Source organism: Furipterus horrens, unplaced genomic scaffold (assembly GCF_987537825.1).
Source record: "Furipterus horrens unplaced genomic scaffold, mFurHor1.1.pri manual_scaffold_10, whole genome shotgun sequence".
In the NCBI taxonomy this organism is placed as follows: Eukaryota; Metazoa; Chordata; class Mammalia; order Chiroptera; family Furipteridae; genus Furipterus; species Furipterus horrens.
The window spans coordinates 42,555,078-42,580,157 of record NW_028327180.1 but is presented as its reverse complement, the minus strand read 5'-3'; the positions used below and the strand labels follow the sequence as shown (position 1 = coordinate 42,580,157).

The following is a 25,080-nucleotide window of genomic DNA, read 5'->3' as shown; positions in this document are numbered from 1 at the left end:
AGGGCCAGAAAGATAAACAGATCAGGGATGCCAGTCAGAGATGGGGTTAGGGAGGCAGGGGTCAGGCGGGCAGGGCTCACGTCCAGCGCAGGGGTGGCCAGCAGCACATGGGTGGACTGCAGCACGTCGGCAGCGTGCAGGCTGTTGTGGTAGGCCACGTCCTGGTGGTAGTGGTCCTCCAGAGTCAGCATGTACGTCACCATTGTGTCCACTGGGATGTGAAACTTCTTTAGCAGGTCCCGTTCCTGAGGGCAGGTATGGAGGGGTGGTGGCTCCTGCTAGCCCTTAGCTCCCCACCCTGGCCACCTTCCTCATACTGCCCCCAACCCGGCCCCACTCAGCCCACCCTACCTGGAATATTGTGTACATGATGCAGCTGAGGGAGCGGCCCCCGGCATAATCTGACACACAAAAGATGTTCAGGCCCCATTTGTTCAGGTTCTCCAGTTCCTGGAGGAGATGGAGGCCAGAGATCAGGAGTCTGCAAGGCCCAGGGCCCTCTAGACTCTGTCCTGCAGAGTTTTCGTGTGGAGGCAGCACCGCTGTTTACCCTGTGGGTGGCATGCCCAGCAGCACAGAATCTACTTCCCAGGTCCTACCGGACCAAGAAATAACAAAGCAACCACAGCAACTGTCTATTGAGTGCTTATTATCTGCCAGGCACTGCACTAAGCACTTGAAGTAACCAAGACCTTGTAGCCTCTAAGCTAAATTGCTCATGGGCATCAGGAGGAAATAGACACAGACTAATTTTCCATGTTTTCCCAGGATCCAGAACAGTGCCAGCACATAGCAGATGATTAATAAACACTGGGTAGCACCGGCCAGTGTCAGCTCGCCAAGGTTACTATACATGTCAGTCGGCTGAGCAAGCCATTGAGCGAGCATCACGCCTATTGTACAAATCAATGTGAGAGCTTCTTGGCTCCAGGTCTCTCGGGAGAGCCAGGAGCCAAACCCAGGCCTGGCCTGTAGTGCGCACTGTTAGGGTTCTGCCCAGATCCTCTTCACTGGCCACTGCACCCATCTTCCAGCTGCTGGAACTGTTGCTTCTAAGGCCCACAGCTGCCCCGTTCTCCAGAAAACTGCTTTTGCCCCCAAAGGGACTACATGAAGGGGATGATGCCATCCACCCTGAGGCCAACACTCTTCCCTCAGGGTAGGATCAACTCTGCGGTGCTGTTCACAGTCCAGAGCTCCCTGTGGGCTCAGACTGATGCCAGCCCCTAGCTAGGACCACCGCCTTGCTTAGCTCCTTCCTCTCCTCCTCCCGAGAGTCTCAGAAAGTTTGCCTGATGCCACTAGCTTTTACGAAAAACCTACATTAGTACCTGTTTTTGCTAACTGGAAGAAATCCAGAGAGGATTTTTGCTTTCACAGAAGAAGGTGAAAAGTGAAAACAAAAGTGTTCAGTATTTGTTTTGCAGTGGCTGCTATAGGGGAAGCAGCACCCTGAGCAGCGAGAGCGGTTCTGCCAAGCTGCTTCCAGCAGCTGCACTCTGGCATCTCAGCATCCGGTCACCAGAGCTTTGAACTGTGTCTGGGAGCATCTGTGCTTTATCTCAATTAATTTTGTGCATCCATTAGCAAGATGTGTATAAAAGCCTAAGAAAGCTCGTAAGGGTGTTAGTGTAAAACTGGACGTAATTGTTTCAATCATGAATGAAATAAAGACATAAATTAATGATAACTGCTTCTACATTTTACACCATTTGGGCTTATGAAGATTTTCATAGGCATGCTCTGCTTTCGGATAGCTTAGGTTAGCCTCATCTCAGGCTAACCTAATGCCCAGTCCTTCCCCAGAAGACCCCCTGCCCCTCTCCAGCCCAGCCCTCGCTGAGTCACCACCCACTTGGGCCAGGAGCTCCTCTTGGTCTGTCTTCACCCCAAAGCGGGGTATGCTAGAATCGGTCAGGCTGCTGCTGTGCATCAGTTTCTTCACTCCCATGATCTGACACATGGGCTGGAACTGTGGTCCAGGGGGCGGAGGCTGTTGGGAGGGTCTCTGCCGGGGTGCTTGCTGTTTTTCTCCATCCTTCATCATGGGTGATGGGATCTCCACTTCATTCTGCTTGTCTGTAGAAGATGGAGGAGAGCAAGCCTGAGTCCCCCTCAGAGACTCCTCCATCTGGCCTTCAGCCCCCATCCCATTATCTTCGGGAAGTCTCACCCAGAGGGCAGAACCTTTCTGGGTGTCACATGGTTGGTTACTCACAGGCTGGAGATCAAAGGGGAGGTAGAAACTTTTCTGGGAGGTGGTGGGCTGCAGTAGGGACTTTAAGTCTTGCCCGAAGCTGGAGCTGCGGCGGGGATGCTAGAGAGAGCCGCTACCTGCCCTGATAGGCAGGGAACCTTCCCTGGCTGGGAAGACACCTCCATGGTGACAGAGAATACTGGTGGGGATAGACATTGCTGGAAGGAGGGAGGGAACGGTGGCCTCTGGCTTTACGGACACCGCCCCCTACCCTGTAACACCAGCATGCCTGGGAGCCAGATGCCAGAGTCCTTTTCCTGAGCTTTCAGGAGCTTCCAGAGCCCGGCCACGGCCACCCATTGTGACCTAGGGCCCACCAGTCAATGACAGGGCCTAACAGGAGTCATTTGCACATCATGCTCCTGTTGGCTGGATCTCAGAACTTGGACAGCCACACCCCCACTGGTGAGAGCATTTGAAAATCAGAACCTTCTCTTAAGCTTTGTGGCGAGGGTTAAGTCTTCTGACTTTGGGGATCTTTGGGGGTACATTGTGAGGATGAAATTATCCTGAGTTTGTGGGGGAATATCCTCAGCTTGGGCTCTTGAGTTCAGAGGTTAGGATGAATTGGAGATCCTCATGAGCTTTAGGTTCCATTGAGTCAGGAAATCCTCTTAGGTTTGGGAAATCTCTTCCAGGTTCTTAAGCTTGAGAATTCTATTGAGTTGGGGTATCTAAGTTTGAGGAGTCAACTGAATTTGATGGGGTCATAAAAGTTTGGGTCATCTATTAAATTTGGGGGACTCCAGTTTGGAGGGTTTTTTTTTTAAGTTTTGGGGTCTTTTATGGATTATTCAGGGCAGAGATTCCCTTATGTTTGAGAATCCCACTGAGTTTAGGCATCTCTCTTGAGTTTGAGGAGCTCTTATGAATTTTGGGGGAACACAAGTTTGCATATTCTATCGACTTTTGTCGGGATTTTCAGCCTGGAGACATTCCACCCTCCCCCCATATCAATGTATATATATTTATTTAATCCTCACCCCAGGATATGTTTATTGATTTTTAGAGAGAGAGGGAGAGAGAGAAAGAGAAACATTGATGTGAGAGAAAAACAAGAAACATCAATCTGTTGTCTCCTGTATGTGCCCCAACAAGGGCTTAAACCCTCAATCTAGGTATGTGCCCTGACCAGGAAATTGAACCTGCGACCTTTTGGTGTATGGGATGATGTTCCAACCAACTGAGTCACCTGGCCAGGGAAACCTGAAGGCATTTTCAAGTTTAGGAATTTTATCTGAGTTTGGGGTTTTTTGGGGGGTCTCGAGTTTCAGACTTCCACTAGGGTTCCACTGAATTTAGGAGAGCTTTTCATTGCAGAGAGATTTTTTAATGTAGGGTTTTATAGAAGTTAGGGTCCCACTGAATTGGGGGCATCATGAATATGGGAACTCTTGAACTGGTGACTTTGACCTTTGGAAAGTTAAGAGTCAGGGTCCTTTGGGAAAAGGTGGGCAATATGATCCGGGGCCTGGAGGGGCCCCTCCAGCCCAGATGTGCACCGCTGCCACAGGCTGCCCTTCACTCACCCAGGAATGTGGTGGAGATGTACTCAGAGACCTGGTTTCCTGACCTGCTCATCTCTGACAGGTGTGTGAGTTCACGGTTTAGCATCCTCTTGAACTAAGGTGAAGGAGGCAAGAAGGAATGATGGGGTCACAGAAAACAGGGGAAGTCAGCCTTGTCCAAGAAACCTCTGAAGACCCCATGAGTCTCTCCCACTTTTCTGTTCAGCCAACAGAGCCCCCAGCAGGTTGCCAGAGGGGAAGGGGTCAGCCCTTCCTCTCCCCCAAGCTCTGGATGGGGGCCCTCAGGTTTGAGGAGTCAGGACTCAGCATATCCCTCCTTGCCTGAGAAAGGGGGGGTCCTCTTCCCATACTCTCCCCTTCTCCCCCCAAGGAGGAGCCAGAGGAGCACCTGTGGAAGGGAGGGACTCCTGACTAAGAGGGAGCCAATGGGGTATCAGGAGAATCCCATTGCCATGGTGATGGGAGTCTCCTTAGCAACTTCCCCTCCAACCAGCTGCTGAGCTCAGGGGAAGGGGGCGGGCCGAAGGCCTCTTAACACTTGCTTTCCCAGAGCTACCCCTGGCCTCTGTCTTCCCGGGCATTGACACCACTCCCTGGGGGTCCTGGCCCCCAGCACCGAGCCCAGTTTGGGAGTAGGGAACACAGTCCCCAACTTCTGGGTGAAGAAAAGGTTTGGCTGGGACAGAGGAGAATAGCGAGCTGAAGAAGCCCTAGTTGGATCACTCAGGGGAGGGGGTTCCCATCATAGCCCCCTCTTTCCTAGCCTCAGGGGTGGCCAAGTGTACAGTTGAATGAAGTATACCTGGAAGCAGGCTTGGGGGCCCCTACTGGTCCCCCCATGCCACTTCACACAGCATCTCCTGTGACATTGTACAAGGAGGAGAAAGGGCATCAGTTCCCCACCCCCAAGCTCTGCCAAAGCAACCCCAAAGCAGAAGCCTAGAGGCAGAAGGGACACTGGGCAGGAAGGGTGAGCCTGAGAGCCCACACCAGACAGAGCACTCACTCTACCCAATGCTGCTCAGAGACCCGGAGAAACACACACATAAGCAAGATGGACCCACAAAATCACGAACTGCACACAGACACAGATTCCTGTGTTACACAGTTCACATGGCCCCAGACACACAAATCAAGGGGCACGTACAAGGTGGTCGGTCACTGACACTCGGGATCACATGTCCTAGAAAACTCACGCAGTTTTGCACTCACAGACACGTCCAACACACAACACCACAACCAGAGCCGTGTGATCTCAGACAGGGCCATGCCATGGCCCAGGCAAACAAGCATATAAACAGGCGGCCCCACACCGCTGCAGACACAAACATGTGTGCACTGACAGTCACACCCAGAGAGACCCACACCCCTAGCCATCCACACTGACACCCAGCCCTGGGCCACACACAGAGCCACAGTCATAATCATTCACCTCCAGGCCACACACATGCACAGCTGAACACACAAAGTCCAAACCAGGGATTGAAGGGTCAGAGGTCAGAGGTCCAGGGCCAGATCTCCTGCCCATCCTCCACCCTGAGTTCCCCTACCTGGTCCCACCAGCCCACCAGCCATGGCTTGGAGCAGGTCTCGCAGAAGAAATCCACCAAGGGCATCTTGGAGTCTTAGCCCTGCTCAGGGCTGCCACACACAGAGGCTGAGCTTGGGGAGTCCTGGGGTTAACAGCCACCGTCTGGGGTGGGGTGGGGGTGGGGTGCTGGGTGGGTGGGCAGTGGGAGGGGGAGCCGCGGAGGGGCCTGGGCCGGCCCAGCAGGGCTGGGGGCTCCCTTCCCCTCCGCGCTCCCGTTCGCAGCCCTGGTTACATGGTCTGCCAGACCCTGGCCCCTATGGGCCCCCCCACAGCAGTGGCTGGAGGTGGCCAGGGACCCCTGCCCATGGAGGGGAAGGGCGAGGGTCCCAGGAGGCAGCTTCAGAGGCTCTGGGCTCTGTGTGTGCGCGCGCTCACTGCAGCACTGGCAGGCTGCATGTGATGTCAGCTGGTGCCGGGGGTGGGGGGGCGTTAAAGGGGCATCAGAGCCCGCAGACCTCTGCCAGGACGCTAGTGGGGCTGGGATAGGCAGGGTAGTACACACCTCCTCAAGGACATACCCTCTTCATGGACACACCCAGAGACAAAGACACACACCCAGATGCTCCACACTAGACATACAAACACTCTGAGACACACCTTCCACATTAACACAGCCAGACACTTGACACACTTGAACACACACAGATACTCAGATGCTTTCAGTCCTATGCACACACAGTCACAACTCTGATTTGCAACACATTTAATAGGCATACAACTGAGTACACAGAGATACAAATGCCTTCAGACACACCCATTCCAAGAACACAGACCTGCATCCAGATGTGGAGACACACACCGAGGTACAAACGCTCTGGTACTGGACACACTTATAAATACATGCTCAATACACCTGCAAACACACTTTTAAACAAACACAAATAGCCATGTGGCCTTAGATACAAACATACCCTGACAAACCCTTAAGGGATTACACACACTCACATTCATACCCATCACAAACACATACTCGCAGATTCACATTCACAGATAGTCACATTCTTATATGCTCAACACACCCTCAGGGTCACAGTCGTCCTCAGACTTGTAAGTTACCACACAAATCCCCACCCAGAGGCATAAGCACCACCCCCAACACAGACACCTGTACATTCATTTCCTGAGATGCATCCTCCCACTGGGGATGCCACCATGCCGCACAACTCCAGGAAGCATCACTCACACTGCCTACTTTCTGAATGGTGTCTCTGGAGTTGTGCAGTGCATAGCCTGCACAGCTGTACATAGAAGGCTTGTGTCTACAGCACACATGCGTGCACACACACAGAGTCACTAATACATGGCGATATACACTACAAGTGTGGACCAACTCATACCTGTAGGCATACAACCCCTCTAGCATAGACCCACATACAACCCCGCATGATTGCCTGTGCACACCCACACACCATCTATAGGTACACATCTGTACGCTACTCCTGACAGAACCTCTTGGAACATACTCCACCCTACATTGCAAATATGTAGCCAACAAATCGACGGCCACACAGACCCATAGTCACAGAGACACACCTGTAGACCACACAAGCACACAACTCTGCCCCAGGAAAGATGATTGTCTATGGACAGATGTACAGCCAGACACACACATATCTGCACACCAGGCTCCCTAGGTCCTCGGAGGAGTCAAAATCCATGGGAGCTACAAGTCCTGAAGCTGTGCCAGGGGTTGGTCCCGCCCAGGGATTGACCCCACCCTATAGGCCCTATCCAAGGATTGGCCCCACCCCACGGCTGGCTCCGCCCACAGATCCCACCCAGCGGCTGGTCCCACCCCGAAGGCCCCACCCAGGGGCCGAGGCCCGCACACCTTGTGGGATGCCATCTCGCTGACTGAGCGGTAGGTCTGCATGGTCTCTAGCTGCTCCAGACACCAGTCCAGCTCCTCCAACGTCTCCCGGGCCAACTGCTGACATGTCTCTTCTGGAGAAGGGGCAGCAGGGGCGATGACTGAGAGGATCCACAGGCAGACCCACAGAGGCCCCAGCCCATGGTGATGGGGGCCAGCCAGGTGAATGGAGTGCTGGGAAAGGGGATGAGTCAACGACCCTGGCTGAGGGACCCCCACCCCCGGGGCCGTAAAAGGGGCCCTTTTCCACTACCCCTGGCTCATTTACCTGACAGAGTGGCCTTGCAGACTGGGGTTGGGCCACTCAGTGGGGATCGCCTGTAATGAAATGGGGTTCCAGGGTTCCAGTGCCAGCCCCTCCAGATCCCTGCCACCTCCTCTCCATGAATAGTACTGATGGTCCTTTTTCTGAGCGCTCAGTGTGTCCCAGGCATGCTGCCACGTACTCTAACTGCAGCCTCTTACAGAACCCCACAATGACCCATTTTACAGACAAGGAAACCGAGGCTCAAGGAGGTGAACCAGCTCCCTGCAGACTACATGGCTGATCAGTGGTAGGGTCAGGTCTTGCGTCTCCAAAGTTCCTGCTTCCTTGACCATTCCTTCCCCTGACTCCCAGAGGGACCAGCAGCTCTTAGTCACACCCCTGACCCAAAATAAGAACTACTCCTATTTACTGAGCACTATGTGCTGGGCAATGTTCTAGCACTTTCTGTATATCATCTTCTGGACCCCTCATAGCAGCCATCTAATGGAGGAGCCATTAAATTTGCATTTCATGGAGAAGGAACAGAGGCACCGCAGGATGCTATCTGCCCAGTAAGTTGGTAAGAGGGCCACCTATTGCCTCATCACCCTGTACCTAGACCACTCGGACTTTGTTTATAAAAGTTTCTGTGTCTTGGGCATTTGAATTGCAATGGTTTACTGGCTAAGAGAAAGCTGTTGCCTGAACAGAGACTCAGAGAGATCAAGTGCCTGTCTGAGGTCACACAGTAGAGCTGAAAATGGAACCCAGGGATGCTCAGCTTCATGATCACGGTCACTGGGGCCCAGCCTCGACTTACCTGTTGCTGGGAATGGGCACATTGGTCAGGAGTGAGAAGTTGCTGCGAACACTCCGGAGACTGGCCAGCACCTAGGACCAGGGTTAGCAGTGAGGAGAGGGTAGCTGGGGCTGGGCCCCTCTCTCCAAGTGTTGGGGAGGTTGGGAGCTTCTTCCCTCCTTAGGAGAGGGATCTCACCTGGGCAAATGGCGTCACGATGAGGTCCTCGGCATACCTATAATCAAGGACAGGGGTGGGTCAGGGTTCCTCACAGTAGTATGGTGAAGGACCTGGGTGGACTATGGTGGGGTTGCCAAAGGAGCAACTCTCTAGGGTGGACACTGTGGGGACTGGGCCCAGGGAGGCTGGTAGGCAGGGAGGGGGCTCCATGCGGTAGGGGGAGGGCAGTTATACCTCACAAGGGTGAACACGCTACAGGAGCCAGTCCTAAAGGAAATGGAGGTCAAGGAGAAGGGCTCAGGTGGGTGGTGGGGAGGTGAACACACACAGGTGAGAGCAGTGGGTGGGGAGGGGCGTAGGGCAGGAAAAGGCCGGGGGGGGGGGCAGTGAGGTGGATACCGTGATGTGTAGGGGCAGGGCTGGAGGATCCAATGAGAGGGGAGGGGGCTGAGCAGATCTGGGGGTGTGCTCATGCCTCAGTAGGTGCTCATGATAAGGGAGGCTGGCTTAGGAGAGGCGGGAGGAAGGCTCAGCAGAGGTGGACACTGTGGGAGGAAGCAGTGGCGAAGCAGGGGGCGGGGCTCAACTGGGATGTGCTCTCTCCTTGCTAGCAACACAGGCTGAGGTGGGTCCAGGCCCCAGAAACCAATGGGTAGGTTGGGTGGGTGGGGACTGTATGGACAAGGGTGGGGGCTGCAACTGGGTAGAGGGCAGAGATACGGTGGGCACACACTGGGTGGACATGCTATAAAGGGACTAAGCTCTTGCTAGGGGGAAGGGGGTTGTTTACCCTTCTCTGGGGAGGACAGGTCTGGGGGCTTGGGTAGTGCCCCTCTCCTTGCTGGGAAGGGCAGCTTGTGATAGAGCTAGGCCTGGAAGAGCTGGCAGGTGGGATTAGGGAGTGCTCACGCCTCGCTGGTGACTGACGAGTTCCGGGACATGGTCTTGGGTGACATGTCATAGTCGCTGTCTGAGCGGTAGAGGAAAGATTCACGACGCTGGCTGGTAGCCACCCCAGCATGCAGCACAAGGCCCGGGCTCGCCAGCGAGTCCAGGGGGCTGCGGCCAGGCGATGGTGTAGGCCCATTCTCTGCCTCGAAGCTGCAGGGGCAGGCAGAAACAGGGGTCAAGGGGGCTGAGATGGCACTGGGGAAGTTAAGAGGAACAAGGAGGCCAAGGGAATTCCTGGCAGAGATGAGGGGCAGAAAAAGGACACTAAAGATAGAGATGCCCCAAAAGAGTTGGGAGACAAAGAATTGCAGAGATCAGTTACTGAGAGCCTTTGTGAGCCAGGTCCTATTGTAGGTGCTGGGGATACAGCAGTGACCAAGACAGAACCTGACTTGTCCCTCACAGAGGTGACATGAGGAGGGCTGGACTATAAATACGTTAATGTAGTAATAATGCACACTCCAAAAGTTGTGGGATCCCCCTTGACTCTACTTTTTCCATTGCACCTCAAATCAGCCTCACCACCCAGATCTATTTAGAATTGGTACACTTCTCAGCCTCTCTTTGGCCACCATGCCTGGACCAGTGAGTGCAGTCACCTCTCTGTCCTGGCCCTGGCTCCTGGCCTTTTCTTTCTTTCTTTTTTTTTAGAGAGAGGGAGGAAAAGAGAGAAAAGCATCGATCAGCTGCCTCACCCAATGCGCCCCAACCGGGGATTGAACCTACAACCTAGGTATGTGCTCTGACTGGGAATCAAACCTACAACATTTTGGTGCATGGGACGATGCTTCAACCAACCGAGCCATCCAGTCAGGGCCCTGACTCTTCTCTTTGCCCCTTGGTCTGTTTTCCCCTCAGCAACCAAAGGAGCCTGTAAGTATTATACTTGAGTCAGGTCACATCCCCCCTCTGCTCAGGACCTTCTATGGACCCCAACTTACTCAGGGGAAAAGCCAAAGCCCTCCCTGCAGCCCACGAGGCCCTGCCCTGTGACCTCCCACTCTAATCTTCATCCATTCTGCTCCAACTACAATGACCTCCCACTCTAATCTTCATCCATTCTGCTCCAACTACAATGACCTCCTCACTATTCCCTAAACATTCCATACACATCTACCTCAGGGCCTTTGCACAGGCTCTTCATACTGCCTAGATCTCCAGTTGCTCCTCTTTCACCTCCTTCAGGCCTCAGCTCAAAAGTCAACTCCAGGAAGGTCTCCTCTGACCAACCCATATAAAATTCCAACCCCTGCTCTAATATTTCATGTTTCCCTTCTTTAAAACAATTCTACTTACCGAACATAATCTACATTTTACTTCTGTACTGTTTACTTTCCCTTACAGAATGAAGCACTGCAGATCAGGGATTTCTGTCTGCTTTGTTTACTGCTGTATCTCTTGGGCCAAGAACATGGCCTGGCACACAGTGAACACACAGCAAATGCTTACTGAATGAATCATAAAATACATAAATGAATACATAAATACATGAACTGAATTGTGCCTTGCAGAGAATTAAACTGGGTAGATGACTGCAAGTTACTGGAGAGCTGATTTTAGCTGCTGTGGTTGAAGCAGGCCTGTCTGAGGAGGTGACATCTGAGCAGAGCCAGAAAGATGAGAAGGAAGGCCATGGGTCAGGAGGTGGTAGAGGGCACTCCTGGGTGATGGAACAGCAAGTGCAAAATCCCCGGGGCTGGATTCAGTTTTTGTTTGAGGGCCAGCAGGGAAGCTGGTGTAGCTGGAATGGAGGAGATACAGACTGGGACAGAGGAATAGTGACAGAGAAGGGAGACTGTGGGACACCAGCCTAGGGGCACTGGCAAGACAAAGGCCTTAAGGATGAGGCAGAGAGATGCTGGCTGTGTACCACTTAGAGGAAATGACTGAATTTCAGTTTCCTTATCCACACAATGAACACAACCACCTCTTCCCTTGGGCCATCCAGATGACCAGCTTTAATACAGGTAAAATGCTCAGAACCATCCATGCCTGGCACAGAGCTCAGAAAACACTGGCAATTCTGAGTCTTTCAGCCCCATACATGCCATTTGGGGAGTGGATTCAGCCAGACAGTCGATATGGAGAACTGAATATGAGAATGAGAGTTGTATGCCTGCAATGAGCAGTGTGGCCCTCTAGTCACTTATGCCAGTGTTAAAGTGAGAGGGCTAGACTAGTGAGCGGACTTCAGGCTATCCTCTGGAGGGGTTCAAGGAAGTAGGGGAGGAAATGGAATCCTCCCCTTTCCAGACCTACCTATTGCAGGTCACCATAGAATTGTATTTGAATAGTCTCTCTGCTAAGAAATAAGTCTGACATCTCCTAGAACAAGACAGTGATAACATCTCCCATATCTTGAGCCTTTTTCTAGTCTACTTCTGAGGTGTGGGGAGGAGGGAGGGACATCACCGACTACCTCTTAAGTGGAAAAACAAAATTCAGAGAGGAGAATGATCAGTTCTGAGTCATACAGCAAGACCATGATGGGGTCAGAATTTGAAACCCAGTCAGTGACTCCTTAGACCAAAACGTTGACTGTTGTCCTTTGTCTCCCTGACCATCATCAGAGCATATTACTCCCATTAGAAAAAAAAAAAAAAAATGCTCAAAAGGGCCAGGTAACCAACACAAAAAGCAGAATGGGGCTGGGGCCCTGAGTAATCAGATATTCCACTTTTAGGAAATAAACCTGAAATTTTAAAGTCAAAAATTCAAAATTCTTTAGAAACAAACTTCAGCACATCACTCAAGCCACTTTCAGGGGCTGTTTTTCATGGGCAGCCAGCCCCTGCCTGTGCTGCAGACTTTACTAAAAACCATCAAAGGTCCACAGGCCTCAACATGTGCTGTGTCTCCTGCTAAGCACCCCAGGCCTGCCACTGGTGGTAGCTGGCCTCAGTTTTTAGTGTGGCTTCTCCCATGCACCTTCCAGCCCAACATAGGCAGCTACCACCCCCAGATAGCTTTGTAACTTCTACCAGGTGGCCCTGGGCCAGGCACAGGCAGTAGCTGACCTAGGCCTGCCCTGAGCTCCTCCCAAGAGGCCTTAGAACCAATACACTGGGTGGCCAGCTTCAGGCCACAACAGAGCACCACTTGGTTATCTCCACAAAGGCACACCCAAAGGGCGGTCTCAGAAGGCACTAGAGCCCTGCTGGGGTGAATCCTGCTTTGGGGTTATGGCCAGTCCTCACAGCCAGTCAGCCTGAAGGTCAACCCTACTCAGACATACCACATCGATCAAGGCTCAACTATAACAAGAGAGCACACATAACCCACACAAAGGACATTCCTGGAGCACATGGCTCAGATGACCAGGGAGAATGCACCACTGGGCTCCACGGGACACCTGCCAAGACTAGGAGATGCAGGAAATCTACCTAAAACATAGAAACAGTCACAGAGATGCATACCAAATGAAACAAAGAAACATGTCCCAGAAAAAGAACTGAACAGAATGGAGGCAACCACGCTACCAGATGCATAGTTCAAAACACTGGTTATAAGGATGCTCAATGAACTTAGAGGAAGAATAGATGAACTAAGAGATAACTTCAACAAAGAGATAGTAAACATAAAAAAAGTTATAGGCACCAAAAAAAAAAAAAAAAGTCAGAAATGAAGAATACACTAGAAGGAATCAATAGCAGGTTAGATGAAGCAGAGGACTGAATCAAGGATTTGGAAAGTGAGGTAGAGGAAAACACCAAATTGAGACAGCAAAAAAAATATTTTTTTAAAAATTAGAATAGGTATCCTTTACAAATACTGTTAAGGAAGATGCACAATAGAATATTATTCATATATAAGCCACGGAGAACAATGTTACATGCTATTTATGGATACACAATGTGTAATAAAATCATATAGTCTTCAGGCATGTTTTCAAACAGCTGAGTCATGATAAAGGTTACCTCTGAGGAAGTATGTGAATGGATAGAGAAGGATAAGCAAAGAAGGCAAAATGGATGTTTGTTATACTGGACTCTATACTTGTCTGTATATTTGAGATTGCTCATTGTAACTATTGTAATTTAAAAATAAATTACCAAACAACTTCCATGGATGAAAAAAAATGAAGATAGTTTAAGGGACCTTTGGAAAAACATCAACCATATGAATATTCACATCAAAGGGGTACCAGAGGAGAAGAGGGAGAGCACAAGGAATTGAAAAGCTATTTGACGAAATAATTACTGAAAAGTTCCCTAACCTGGTGAAGGAAATAGATATACAAGTCTAAGAAGCATAAAGAGTCCCAAACAAGATGAACCCAAAGAGGCCCACACCAAGACACAGCATAATTAAAATGCTAATGGTTAAAGACAAAGAGAGAATCTTAAAAACAGCAAGAGAAAAGCAGTAAGTTACCTACAAGGGAGCTCCCATAAGACTGTCAGCTGATTTCTCAACAGAAACTTTGCAGGCAAGAAGGGATTGGCACAAAATATTCAAAGTGATGAAAAGCAAGGACCTACAACCAAGACTATTCTGTCCATAAAGGCAATCATTTATAATAGAAGGAGAAATAAGGAACTTCCCAGACAAGAAAGAGCTAAAGGAGTTCATCACTATCTTACCAATATTACAAGAAATGTTACAGAATCTTCTTTAAGAGGAAGAAGGGGGGGGTATAAATGTGAATAATAAAATGGCAATATAGTAACTATGTACCTATCAATAGTCACTTAAATGTAAATAGATTAAATGCTCCAATCAAAAGACATATGGTGGCTGACTGGATAAGAAAACAAGACCCATACAAAACCCACACTATCTACAAGAGACCCACTTCAGATCAAAAGACACACATAGACTGAAAGTAAAGGGATGGAAAAAGATACTTCATGCAAATGGAAACAACAAAAAAGCTGGGGTAGCAACACATATAACAGACAAAGTAGACTTCAAGAAAAAGGCTATGCCCTGGCTGGTGTGGCTCGTGGGTTGAGCATGGCCTGTGAACCAAAGGGTCACCGGTTCGATTCCCAGTCAGGACACATGCCTGGGTTGCAGGCCAGGTCCCCTGTTGGGGGCATGTGAGAGGCAGCCACACATTGATGTTTCTCTCCCTTCCTTCTCCTCTCTTTGAAAATATAAATAAATAAATAAATAAAATAAAACAAAGGCTATAACAAGAGACAAAGAAGCACATTTCATAATGATAAAGGGATAAATTTAACAATGGGATGTAGCCCTTGTATACCCAATATAGAAGCATCTAAATATATAAAGCAAATATTGATGAACATAAAGTGAGAGATCTAATATAGTAATTTTAGGGGACTTTAACACTTCATTGACATCAGTAGATAGATCAACCAGACAGAAAATCAACAAGGAAACAGTGGCTTTAAATGATCCATTAGACCAGATGGATTTAATTGATATTTTTAGAGCATTTCACCACAAAGCAGCACAATATATATTCTTTTCAAGCACACATGAAACATTTTCCAGGATGGAATGCATGCTAGGTCACATAACAAGTTTCAATAAATTTAGGAAGATTGAGATAATATCAAGCATCTTTTCTGACCACAATGGTATGAAACTAGAAATTAATTACAAGAAGAAAATTGAAAAACACACAAACACATGGAGGTTAAATAACATGTTATTAAACAGTGAAGGGGTTAACAAAGAGATCAAGGAAAAAATTAAAAGATATCTTGAGACAAATGAAAATGAAAATACAATGGACCCAAATCTATGGGATACAGTGAAAGAAGTCCTAATTCATAGCATTACAGGCCTACCTCTAGAAACAAGAAAAATCACAAATAAACAATCTAAACTTATACCTAAAGAAACTAGAAAAAGAAGGGCAAATGAAGCCCAAAGTGAGTAGAAAGAAGGAAATAATAAAGATCAAAGTGGAAATAAACAAAATAGAGTCTAAAAAATAAAATCACAAAAGATCAATCAAACCAAGAGCTGGTTCTTTGAAAAGATAAAAATGATAAACCTTTAACTACACTCATCAAAAAAAAAAGAGAGAGGACCCAAATAAATAAAATAAAAAATGAAAGAAAAGAAGTGACAATTGACACCACAGAATACAAGGGATTACAAAAGGAAAATACTGTGAACAATCATGTGCCCACAAGTTGGACAATCTGGAAAAAATGGATAAATTCCTAGAAACACAATCTTCCAAGACTGAGTCAAGAGGAAATGAAAGTCTGAACAGACCAATAACTGCTAACAAAATTGAATCAGCAATAATAAAAAATTTTTAAAAATTTCCAACAGACAAAAGTTCTGGACTGATGGCTTCACAGGGAAATTTTACCCAACATTCAAACATCCTTCTCAAACTATTCCAAAAAAATACTAGAGGAGAGAAGTCTCCCAAATTCATTTTACAAGGCCAGGATTACCCTAATTCCAAAACCAAAGATTACAAAAGGGAAAGAGATGACAAGAGGCATAGGCTATTATCCCTGATGAACATAGATGTAAAAGTCCTCAACAAAATATTTGTAAACCCAATTCAGCAATACATTATAAAGAGCATACACTATCATCAAGTGGAATCTACTCCTCAGATGCAAGGTTTGTTCAATATACACAAATTAACATGATACACCACATTAAAAAAAAAGGATAAAATCATATGATTTTTTCAATAGCTGCAGGAAAAGTATCTTACAAAATCCAGCACCCATTTATGATAAAAAACCTCAGCAAAGTGGGGATAGAAGGAACATATCTCAACATAATAAAAGCCATATATGACAAATTTACAGCTAACATCATACTCAGTTGTGAAAAGCTAAAAGTGTTTTCCTTAAGATCAAGAACAAGACACAGATGTACATTATCATGACTTTTATTCAACATGGTATTGGAAGTCATAGCCACAGCAATCAGACAAGAAAAGGAAATTGGAACAGACTTATTTGCAGATGACATAATGCTATAGAGAGAAAACCCTAAAGATTCCACTGAAGAACTATTAGAACTGATAAATGAATTCAGTAAAATAGAATACAAAAATTAATAATAAAAAAATCAGTTGCATTTTATATTTTTATTTACTTATTTTTAGAGAAAGGGGAAGGGAGGGAGAAAAAGAGGGAGAGAAACATCAATGTGAGAGAGAAAAATCAATCGGTTGCCTCTCGCATGCCCCCAAATGGGGACCTGGCCCACAAGCTAGGCATGTGCCCTGAACAGGAATTGAACTGGTGACCTTTCAGTTTGCGGTATTATGCCCAATCCACTGAGCCACACCAGTCAGGGCAATAAATAAAATCTTTATAAAAAAAGGGGAAAATTTTTTTTAAAAGAAAAGGAAAATAACAACTGTTGGTGACAACATGAAGAGATTGGCATACTTGTGCTTTGCTCATGGGAATGTAAAGTGGTACAGCCACTGTGGAAAATGGTTTGGCAGCTCCTCAGAAATATAAGTACAGTATTACAGTGGAACTTTGGTTCTTGAAGTTAATTCACTCTGGAAGGCTGTTCGAGACCGAATTGTTCCAGATGGGAGGCATTTGAGAACCGAGGTTTGACTGCATCATGTGATCCAGAAGTTCTACTTCTAGGTATATACAGTCCAAAGAATTGAAAGCAAAGACTCAAACAGTTACTTGTATACCATTGTTCATAGCAACATTATTCACAATAGCCAAAAGGGGAAACAACTTATGGTCCATCAATGGGTGAATGAATAAAGAGTGGTGTGTATCCATACAATGGAATATTATTCAGTCTTAAATAGGAAGGAAATTCTGACACATGCTACAACATGGATGAACCTTGAAAACATGGTAAATGAAATAAGTCAAATACAAAAGGATAAGTAGACCAATGGAATCGATTAGAGAGCCTGGAAATAAACCCTCATATATATGGTCAAAATATTTTTGACATGTGTGCCAAGACTATTCAATGGGAAAAGGACAGTCTTTTCAACAAGTGATGCAATTTGTTGTGGATTGGTGCAATTCTACTCATAGGAGGTTCCTAGAGGAGTCAGATCCATAGAGACAGCAAGTAGAACAGTGAGTGCTAGGGTCTCGGGGAAGGGAAAGGGGAGTTGTGGGGACAGAGTTTCAGTTTGGGAAGATGAGAAAGTTCTGGGGTCGATGGTGGTGACGGCTGCACAACTATGTGAGGGAACTTAATGATACTGAATTGTACACTCAAAAATGATTAAAATGGGAAATTTTATGTTATTTATATGTTACTACAGTAAAAAACTTCATACAGATGTGTAATAAAAAGGGTGAATTTAATATGTTAATCTCGGAAAGAAATTTAAAGAACACATTCTTAAGATGGAATACTTAATCATGAGCTTGAGCCTTTGATGATAATGCCCAGTAATTGAGCACCTGCTATGTACTGGGTGCCAGATTAATTCTTTAAGGTGTATATTTAATAATAACACAATACTTACCGAGTACTTGGCATGGCATTATGAACCCAGTATGTCTCCCACCAACTCTTTGAGTTAGGTTCTGTTAACATCCTTGTTCAATGAGAAGACAGACACAGAAGGGCAGCGAGGGATTGGTAGCCTCGTTGCCTGAGAATCATGTCCTGTTTCCCAAAGCCCAGCCTGGATTTTTGGGCTCTGCTGAGTGCCACTGTGAAGGGGAGTGGAGCTACCAATGTAGAGAGGTCCCCTCCCCTGCCCCGGGAACTGAAGTGCAGTTTAAGGAAAGTGAGACCCAAGTCCCAAAGGGCAAACAACTAGCATCTCCAGCAGATACTGCAGCCCCAAGGGACTCAACTCACTGTAAAGCAGGAGCCCAGAGGCAGAGATGGGAAGAGGCTCCCTGGAGCCCCACTGTTTGTGCTTCCAGGAGACATGTCCTCTAGGCTGCAGAAGGGCAGATGGGAGGAGATTAGGCCTGTTGATTTGCAGCCTGAGAGTGAGGGGATCTCAGCTACCCCCCGGAATCAGACCCCCAGACTGTGTGGAGTCACCTCTTCCTGGCCTGCCGCTGCTCAGGGTGACCCAAAATCGGGCTAGAGGCTGCACTAGAGATGTCCCAATGGGACCCAAAGCCACAAATGAGTCAGGAACAGCCAACAAGCCTTGATGTCATAGCCACATGCCCACACACTCCATCAGAAGGGAAATGACCTGTCCAAGACTCCCCCGGGATAGGCTGACCAGCTGGTGGCATTCTCAGGTGAAGTTGCTACCTGCCTGTCCCTTCAGGGGCCTCTAGTCCTGTCCACCTGAGCTTCTGAGCATCAAATTGGGCCTCTGGAGGACTGTGCAGCCCAGGGGCAGAACCAGGATTCAGCGAGTTTTGCTGCAGGGACCAATAGGGAATAAACAAGCTGGGGTGAGGGTGGGTGTGTGGCAATGAAAGGGGACATGTCCCAGTTGTTGAAGTCATAGCAATGAAAGTAGCCAACTGCTTTGGAATGCTGCACACTAGAGAATGCCCATTTAGAGAGAGAGAGAGAGTAAAGGAGGGAGAGAGAGAAACAGACACAGAGAGGATGAATAGCATGGCTAGTGCTAGAACAAGGATGCAAACCTGGGAAGCCAGGCTGCAAAGCTGCACGCTCAATCACTGGGTGTCTGTCTCCCCCCAGGCAGGCCTGGTGTCTCCCCAAGCTCTGCCCCACTCCAACTGAATCCTTTGTAGGAGGTGCCAGGCAGCCTTTATGGAAAGGCCTGGCATTTGTTTTGTGAAGGTCACAGGGAGGTTAAGGGCAGGCGCTGGTGTGTATCTGCCAGACAGGCGCGTGGTACCAGGTGACACAGCTGTTAGTGGGGTTAAGTGTAGGAGGCTGTTCAGGAGCATCCATGTGCATGTAGGTTATCTGTGTGGATTTGCACACCTGTGTGAGTGAGTGGGGTCTGGGTGTTCACAGTGCCTGTGTGGATCTGTGTCTTTGAGTGCGTGTGAGTTGGTGAGGGTGTACCTGTTGCCACACATGTGTGCTGAGACTGTCCCTGACTCCTGTGTGGGTATGAGGTTTGCTCCTGTGTGTGACCATGTGCAGGTGGGAATCAGGCCTAAGTGTGTGTTGCAGTGAGCGTGTGTTCCTGCAGGCAGTGCCGTGTATAGAAGGCTGTAGAAAGCCAGGGTTTCTGTGTGTCACTGTGGCCATGGTTCAACTGTGGGGTTCTCTTTGTGTCCCCACCAGCAAGGAGTCCCTGACTGTTCTGTGTATGGGTGTCTGTTTGCATCATGTGTGGCTATGTATGTGACATGTGTGTGTCCAAGTGTCTGAAGGGGTTGCTGGAGGGGGAGCAAGATATTGCTGGAATACCCCAAGAATTTTGAGAACCTAAAGGCCACTTCTCTACCCCACCACTGTCCAGTAGATTCTCACTACCCCCCAGGATTCCAGGAGGAAACTCCTCCCCACACCCATCCCAGCTTAGTTTTAGCCTGGCAGCCCCAGCAAGGAGGGAGGAAGGGTAAGGTCTGAAGGACCTGGCTGGAGGCCGGGGGCCTGGGAGTGGAGCCCAGGTGACACTGGACACTCATAATTGCTCCCAGGGTGAGTGCCAGAACCCCAGGTTTAGGGGTACAAAGAGGGTGAAGGGATCCCATCTTGGGTAAGCAGTAAGGGGCAGGACCCAGCACCCATTTTCAGAGCCACCACCTGCAGGAAGCCCTCAGAAGCACTCACATGTTTAGGACCAGGGAAAGGGGCTCCAGGCAGACCCTGAAAACCACTTTAGAAACTCCCCAAGTCAGATTGGGCACCCCTGGCAGCTCAGTCAGAGCCCTTTGGTGGAAAAGGAGGGGACTGGCCGTGGGCCACCCACCTGACAGATCTGCCTGTAGGGTGCCAACAGGTGTCCTCTTCGCTGAAGAAGTGGACCCGGGATTCAGGGCCCTCGGAGGGCAGTGCTAGGGCAGGGCGCCAGGGCCAGCCCGGTGGGCTGCACTGGAGCGCACTGGTGCCAAGCGCCCTCCGGGCGCACATGGGGACGGCTGCACGCACCCTGGTGTTGCGTACACTGCTCGCCAGGCGGGAGGTGCCTGCGGCTGCCCGCAGCGGCACCGCCTCCACACCCTCCCTCCTGGGTGACTCCCCAGGCCATGGGCGTTTGGGCGTCCTCAGGTCCGCAGCGCCAGGGCAGGCTCCGCACCTGCCTCCTCCTGTGGGGCCTCTGCGCACACTTCCCGCCTGCCTCCCTTCCCCCTGGGCTGGAGTTGGGGGGGCGGGCTGGGGGCAGTTCCCTGGCCTCCGGTTTCCCAGGCGTCGGGTCCACCCCCACCGTCTGCCTCTGCCTCTGGCTCCGCCTTCACCCCCTCCCCATCCTGACGACATGCTGTGCCCTCTGGATGTCTTAGAGCGCTTTGTGCTCCTATTGGGACTAGACGCCCGCACCTAGCGGATTGCGGGTCCGGTGACAAAAACCCGGGGGAGGGACAACGGATACCGGAGGTGGAGCTGGGGGGTGGAACAGAGACAGGAGAAACAGAGAGAAGGGGAGACAGAGACACTGAGAGAAATCGAAGAGAGGAACTGATTCCTACCCCCACTCCTTCTCCGGCCCCGCGCGGGGCTCCCAGAGGCTCCGACTCTCCTCTTCTCTCCCTGCCCCCATCTCTTCCGCCGGGTCCACGTTCTGTCCCCGGAGTACCGTCGCCCAGTCTGTGTCTCCGGACTCTGGTACTAAACAAGTGTGTACGGGGAGTAGGGATAAAGGAGCCAGTGGAAGATCCTCTCCCGACTCCGGAGAGCCCCCAGCGGCAGCCTGTGCCCATCTCCAGGCTGCCAACCTCCGTTTCCAGAATAAAGGGACATTGCCAGCACTTGCAGCCCACCCCGGTATGTCCAGGAAGAGAACTTCCATTTGCCTCCTTGGTGCCGAGCGAGCCTGATGGCAAAGCAACCCCGAGTGCATCGCTGGCCCCATTTCACAGGCCGTAGACCGAAGCCAACAGAACTGAACACTTGCCCTCAGATCACCCTGGGCGGCAGACTGGCCTCACTCCCCCAAATCCTGACCGCAGACTTAGGTCTGCAGAGGAAGTGGGAGGAATGTAGCGTTTATTGAGCGCCTACTGCATGCCCTATCAGATATCTCCATGGCAACCCTGGCGGGCAGGGATGATTTGTATCGCTGCCTTGTGACTGCAGAGGAAAAGTGAGACTGGACAGAGCCAGCTACGAAGTCCAGACATCTATGCGCTCCAGGTAGCCAGGGGAGACTCGAACCCACCGCCACCTGGGAGCACTTACCCGGCCCACGCCTGGCGGCCGAAATCCTGGAAACTGCGGAGAAGTCGAAGGCAACTGCGGAAAGTTGGAGACGAACTGGTGAAGAAGACGGGCGAGGAGGGCGGCGAACGAGGCCAGCGGGGCGCGCGCGGGGCCCGGGGCTCTGGCAGGAATGCCTCGTCCTCCGCCACCCCCGCCGGGAAGGCCGCCAGCTGCAGCTCGGGGATGCAGCCCAGGTGGCGCGGCAGCGCCATGGCCCGGGGTGGGGCGGGGGGCGTCGCGGGGCGGCCCAGCCTTGGTGGGCGCTGGGGAGCAGCGCCTCCCGCCCCACGCGGCCCACGCAGGCCGGCCGCCCAGCCCTGGGGCCCATGGGCTCCACCCCACTCGGCCGCCTCGGCCCTTCCGGCTTCGCTCTAGGGCCGCCCCTGGGGCGGGGCGGGACCAGGACGCCCACAGGGCTGCAGCGGGGACGCCCCACGGACCCCAGGGCCCCTTCAGTCCCTCTGATGTCCTCACACTCTCCAGAAGCATCTCTACAAACACCTGGCACGCCCCGGTCTCTGGGGCACTCACAACCCCCAAAGGTGTTTAGAGGTTCCACAGACCTCAAAGGCATCCCCAAAGTCCTGCAGATGTCCTCACAATCCCAGAGAGTGCCCCCCTATCCCTAAGACACCCCACACAACCCAAGGATACTCCCCAAATCCCTGGGTTCTGAGATGTCCCCATAGACCCCAGATGTCCCCTAGTAGTGTCCTTATTGTTACTGAGACATCCCCACAAACCTCAAGGGCACCCAAAACTCTCAGGATGCACCCACAAATGACAGGGGTGCTTTGAGAACCATCAGTTCTTCAGATGTCCCTCATGTCCCCTAGAGTACTCCCGCCATCCTCGGGTCATGCAGAGACCCCTCAGAATACTACTGGAGTCTCCCACAGCCACAAGCCATTCCCACAGACATGGGCATGAGGACCCCAGAGCCTAGGGTTCCTCATGGACCCCCAAATGCTTCCACATTCCCTCAGTGATCCCCTAATCCCTGAGTGGCTCCACAGCATCCCTGAGATGCCCCTCACAAATGCAGAGATCCCAATATAATCTCAGGGGTACCTTCTTATTCAAGGGGTGCTCCCATAACATGGAGATGACATCAAAATCCTGAGGTGCCCCATAAATCCCAGGGGCACAACTAGATTCCTCCATAACTCCTGATAGTTTTCAACCCTAGGCTATTCCCAGAATCCAAGATGCACCCACAATCATTGACCCTGTACAGCTTCTGAGACATGTCTCACAACTCAGACACCCCTAGGAGAGCTGAGTGTGCTCACAGCCCCAAGACACTCCTTAGAATGTGAGGCACCTCTTAGAATTTGGACCCCCACAGCTCATGAAGTGGCTCCAATACCCACCTCCCCTCAGTGCTGACTCCCATGCAGGCATAGTAGTACACAGGCATGGGGACTTTCTGGGCCCCTGGGTGGTGGCTCTGCATGCCCAACAACTGTGACTCTGGGGTGCCCATTACCCCCTTTCACAGATGAGGAAACTGGGAGTCAGGGAGGTGAACACCCTTGAACAAAGTCTGGCTATAATTCCGGAGCTTACTCCAACCTGTCTGTGGCTTTTAGGGGCTAGGAAAAGGGGAGAAGCTTGCTTTAAATAAGAAAAATGGGCCCGTCTCTATTTTAGGGTACCGCCTCTGTAAATACCTTTCTACTTGTTTGCTCTGCTGTCATGGGACCCAGAGTCAGATAGCCCAGGCTTAAGTCTGGCCTCTGGCACTTAGTCATTTGACCTTGGAATAGTCATTTCATTTCACCAAACCTGTTTTCTCACTTGTAAAATGGGTATAATAGTATGCATCTCATGGATGGACATGTAAAAGGCTCAGAAAAGTATCTGGACATGTTAGGCACTCACAATATTAGTTATTATTTATAATTTATTTAAGAAAACATTTACAAAGAACTTATAATATGCCAGCCACTGTACTAGTCAGAGGATACAGATGATGACAATGACGATTATTGTTATAACCTTCAGAATGCATCCTGAGATTCAGCACCTCTAGCTATGATCTCATTTAATCGTCACAAAATATCTGCAAAGAGTTGTCCCCATTTAACAGATTGGGAAAACTGAGTCTTGGAGAGACACAACCTGCTCAAAGTCATACAGTCAGTGAGTGGCTGATCCACGCTCTAGACCAGCCTTTGTCACCCTGTATTTCATTATTGCCTAAGGAGTAGCCTTTTTAGATATTTCCCATCCCCCCCCATCACCTCCTCCATGAAATGTTAATACCACAGATATACTGTATATTTATGTATCGTGCATATATGGGGGCTTTGTACATTTTTTTTTTTTATGCATCCACCCCAAGAACCAAATGTTGCACCAATGGAGGTGATACCACCTTCTTGGAAATGCATGGTATCCTAACCTGGACACTGTTGACATTTGGCATCTGATAATCTTTTGTCCTGGGGGACAGTCCTGTGTACTCTTAGCAGTAGCAGAATCCCTGGCCTCTACCTACAAGATGACAGTAGCACCACCTCAGTCATGACAACTAAAATATCTCCAGCCATTGCCATATATCCCCCGGAGAACAGAATTGCTCCCAGGTGAGAACTCCTTCTCTAAATCCTTTAAGACTCATCATCACTGGCTACCAGGGTCCCTTGGTCCAAATACAAACAGAAAGGAAGGACATTCATGTTTACCTGCCCTTAGACTCTTGAATTGTTTTTGCTGATCCCTCACATCAGACTTCGGGAATAGGTTCCTTACAGGCCCATTTCAGAGATGGGAAAGCCAAAGCCCAGAGAGGGGAAGTGACTTGGCCAGGGTCACCCAGCCCAGAACGAACAGACCTGGGTTATAACTCCAGTTGTCCTTCCAGCTCAGTGAACTTTGTCCGTCTCCAGGATGTTAGTTGTGAACTGAGGCCTAAAGCCAACCTGGACCATGGCCTACAAGGCCCTAGATGAGCTGCCCCATCACCTCCCAGCTTCATTTCCCTTCACTCACCCCTTGCTCACTCTGCCCTGGCCACATTTGCCTCCCTACTTTTCCTCTAACATATCAGATACACTCCTACCTCAGAGCCTTTGCACTGGCAGTTCCCTCTGCTTATCACCCTCATCCTTCAGACCATCCCTTCTCACTTCATTTAGACCTCTGCTCAAACATCATCTCTTTAGAGAGGACTTCCCTATCCCCAGGGTCCTCTTTTCTTCATGTCCCATGTGTCACCATCTGGAATTATCATATCTCTTTACTTGCTATTTCTTCCTCACCCACTAGTCTGAGAACTCTGGAGGCAGACACTGGATCTCTCTTCAGTCACAGCCTAAAGATCCTCAGTCAATGTGCAATGAATAGGCCTGCTACAGAAGAGGAAACTGAGACTCAGATGGTAACATCCTTTCCCAAGGTCACACAGCAAGTCAAGGGCAAAGGCTGGATTTGAGCTTTTA

General features: G+C 49.8%; 1 protein-coding gene across 6 annotated transcripts in view; it reads right to left on the bottom strand.

The window, feature by feature from the left end:
• Positions 1–25,080, bottom strand: part of PDE4A (phosphodiesterase 4A) — a 35,208-nt gene that overhangs the window by 6,000 nt on the left and 4,128 nt on the right. Inside the window, exons 2-11 of one of the 6 annotated variants that reach the window (XM_090289556.1) lie at positions 21,614–21,667; positions 9,383–9,574; positions 8,492–8,528; positions 8,315–8,385; positions 7,516–7,565; positions 7,209–7,321; positions 3,787–3,880; positions 1,856–2,079; positions 352–450; positions 81–245 (exon numbers count right to left, since the gene is read on the bottom strand). In XM_090289556.1, the coding sequence (XP_090145682.1) occupies positions 81–245; positions 352–450; positions 1,856–2,079; positions 3,787–3,880; positions 7,209–7,321; positions 7,516–7,565; positions 8,315–8,385; positions 8,492–8,528; positions 9,383–9,574; positions 21,614–21,667 (1,099 nt within the window). Of the gene's footprint in view, positions 1–80; positions 246–351; positions 451–1,855; positions 2,080–3,786; positions 3,881–5,336; positions 5,475–7,208; positions 7,322–7,515; positions 7,566–8,314; positions 8,386–8,491; positions 8,529–9,382; positions 9,575–20,186; positions 20,229–20,904; positions 21,005–21,613; positions 21,862–25,080 lie in introns of those variants that run through there. The other 5 variants (XM_090289557.1, XM_090289553.1, XM_090289554.1 and 2 more) reach the window with 5 other exon arrangements.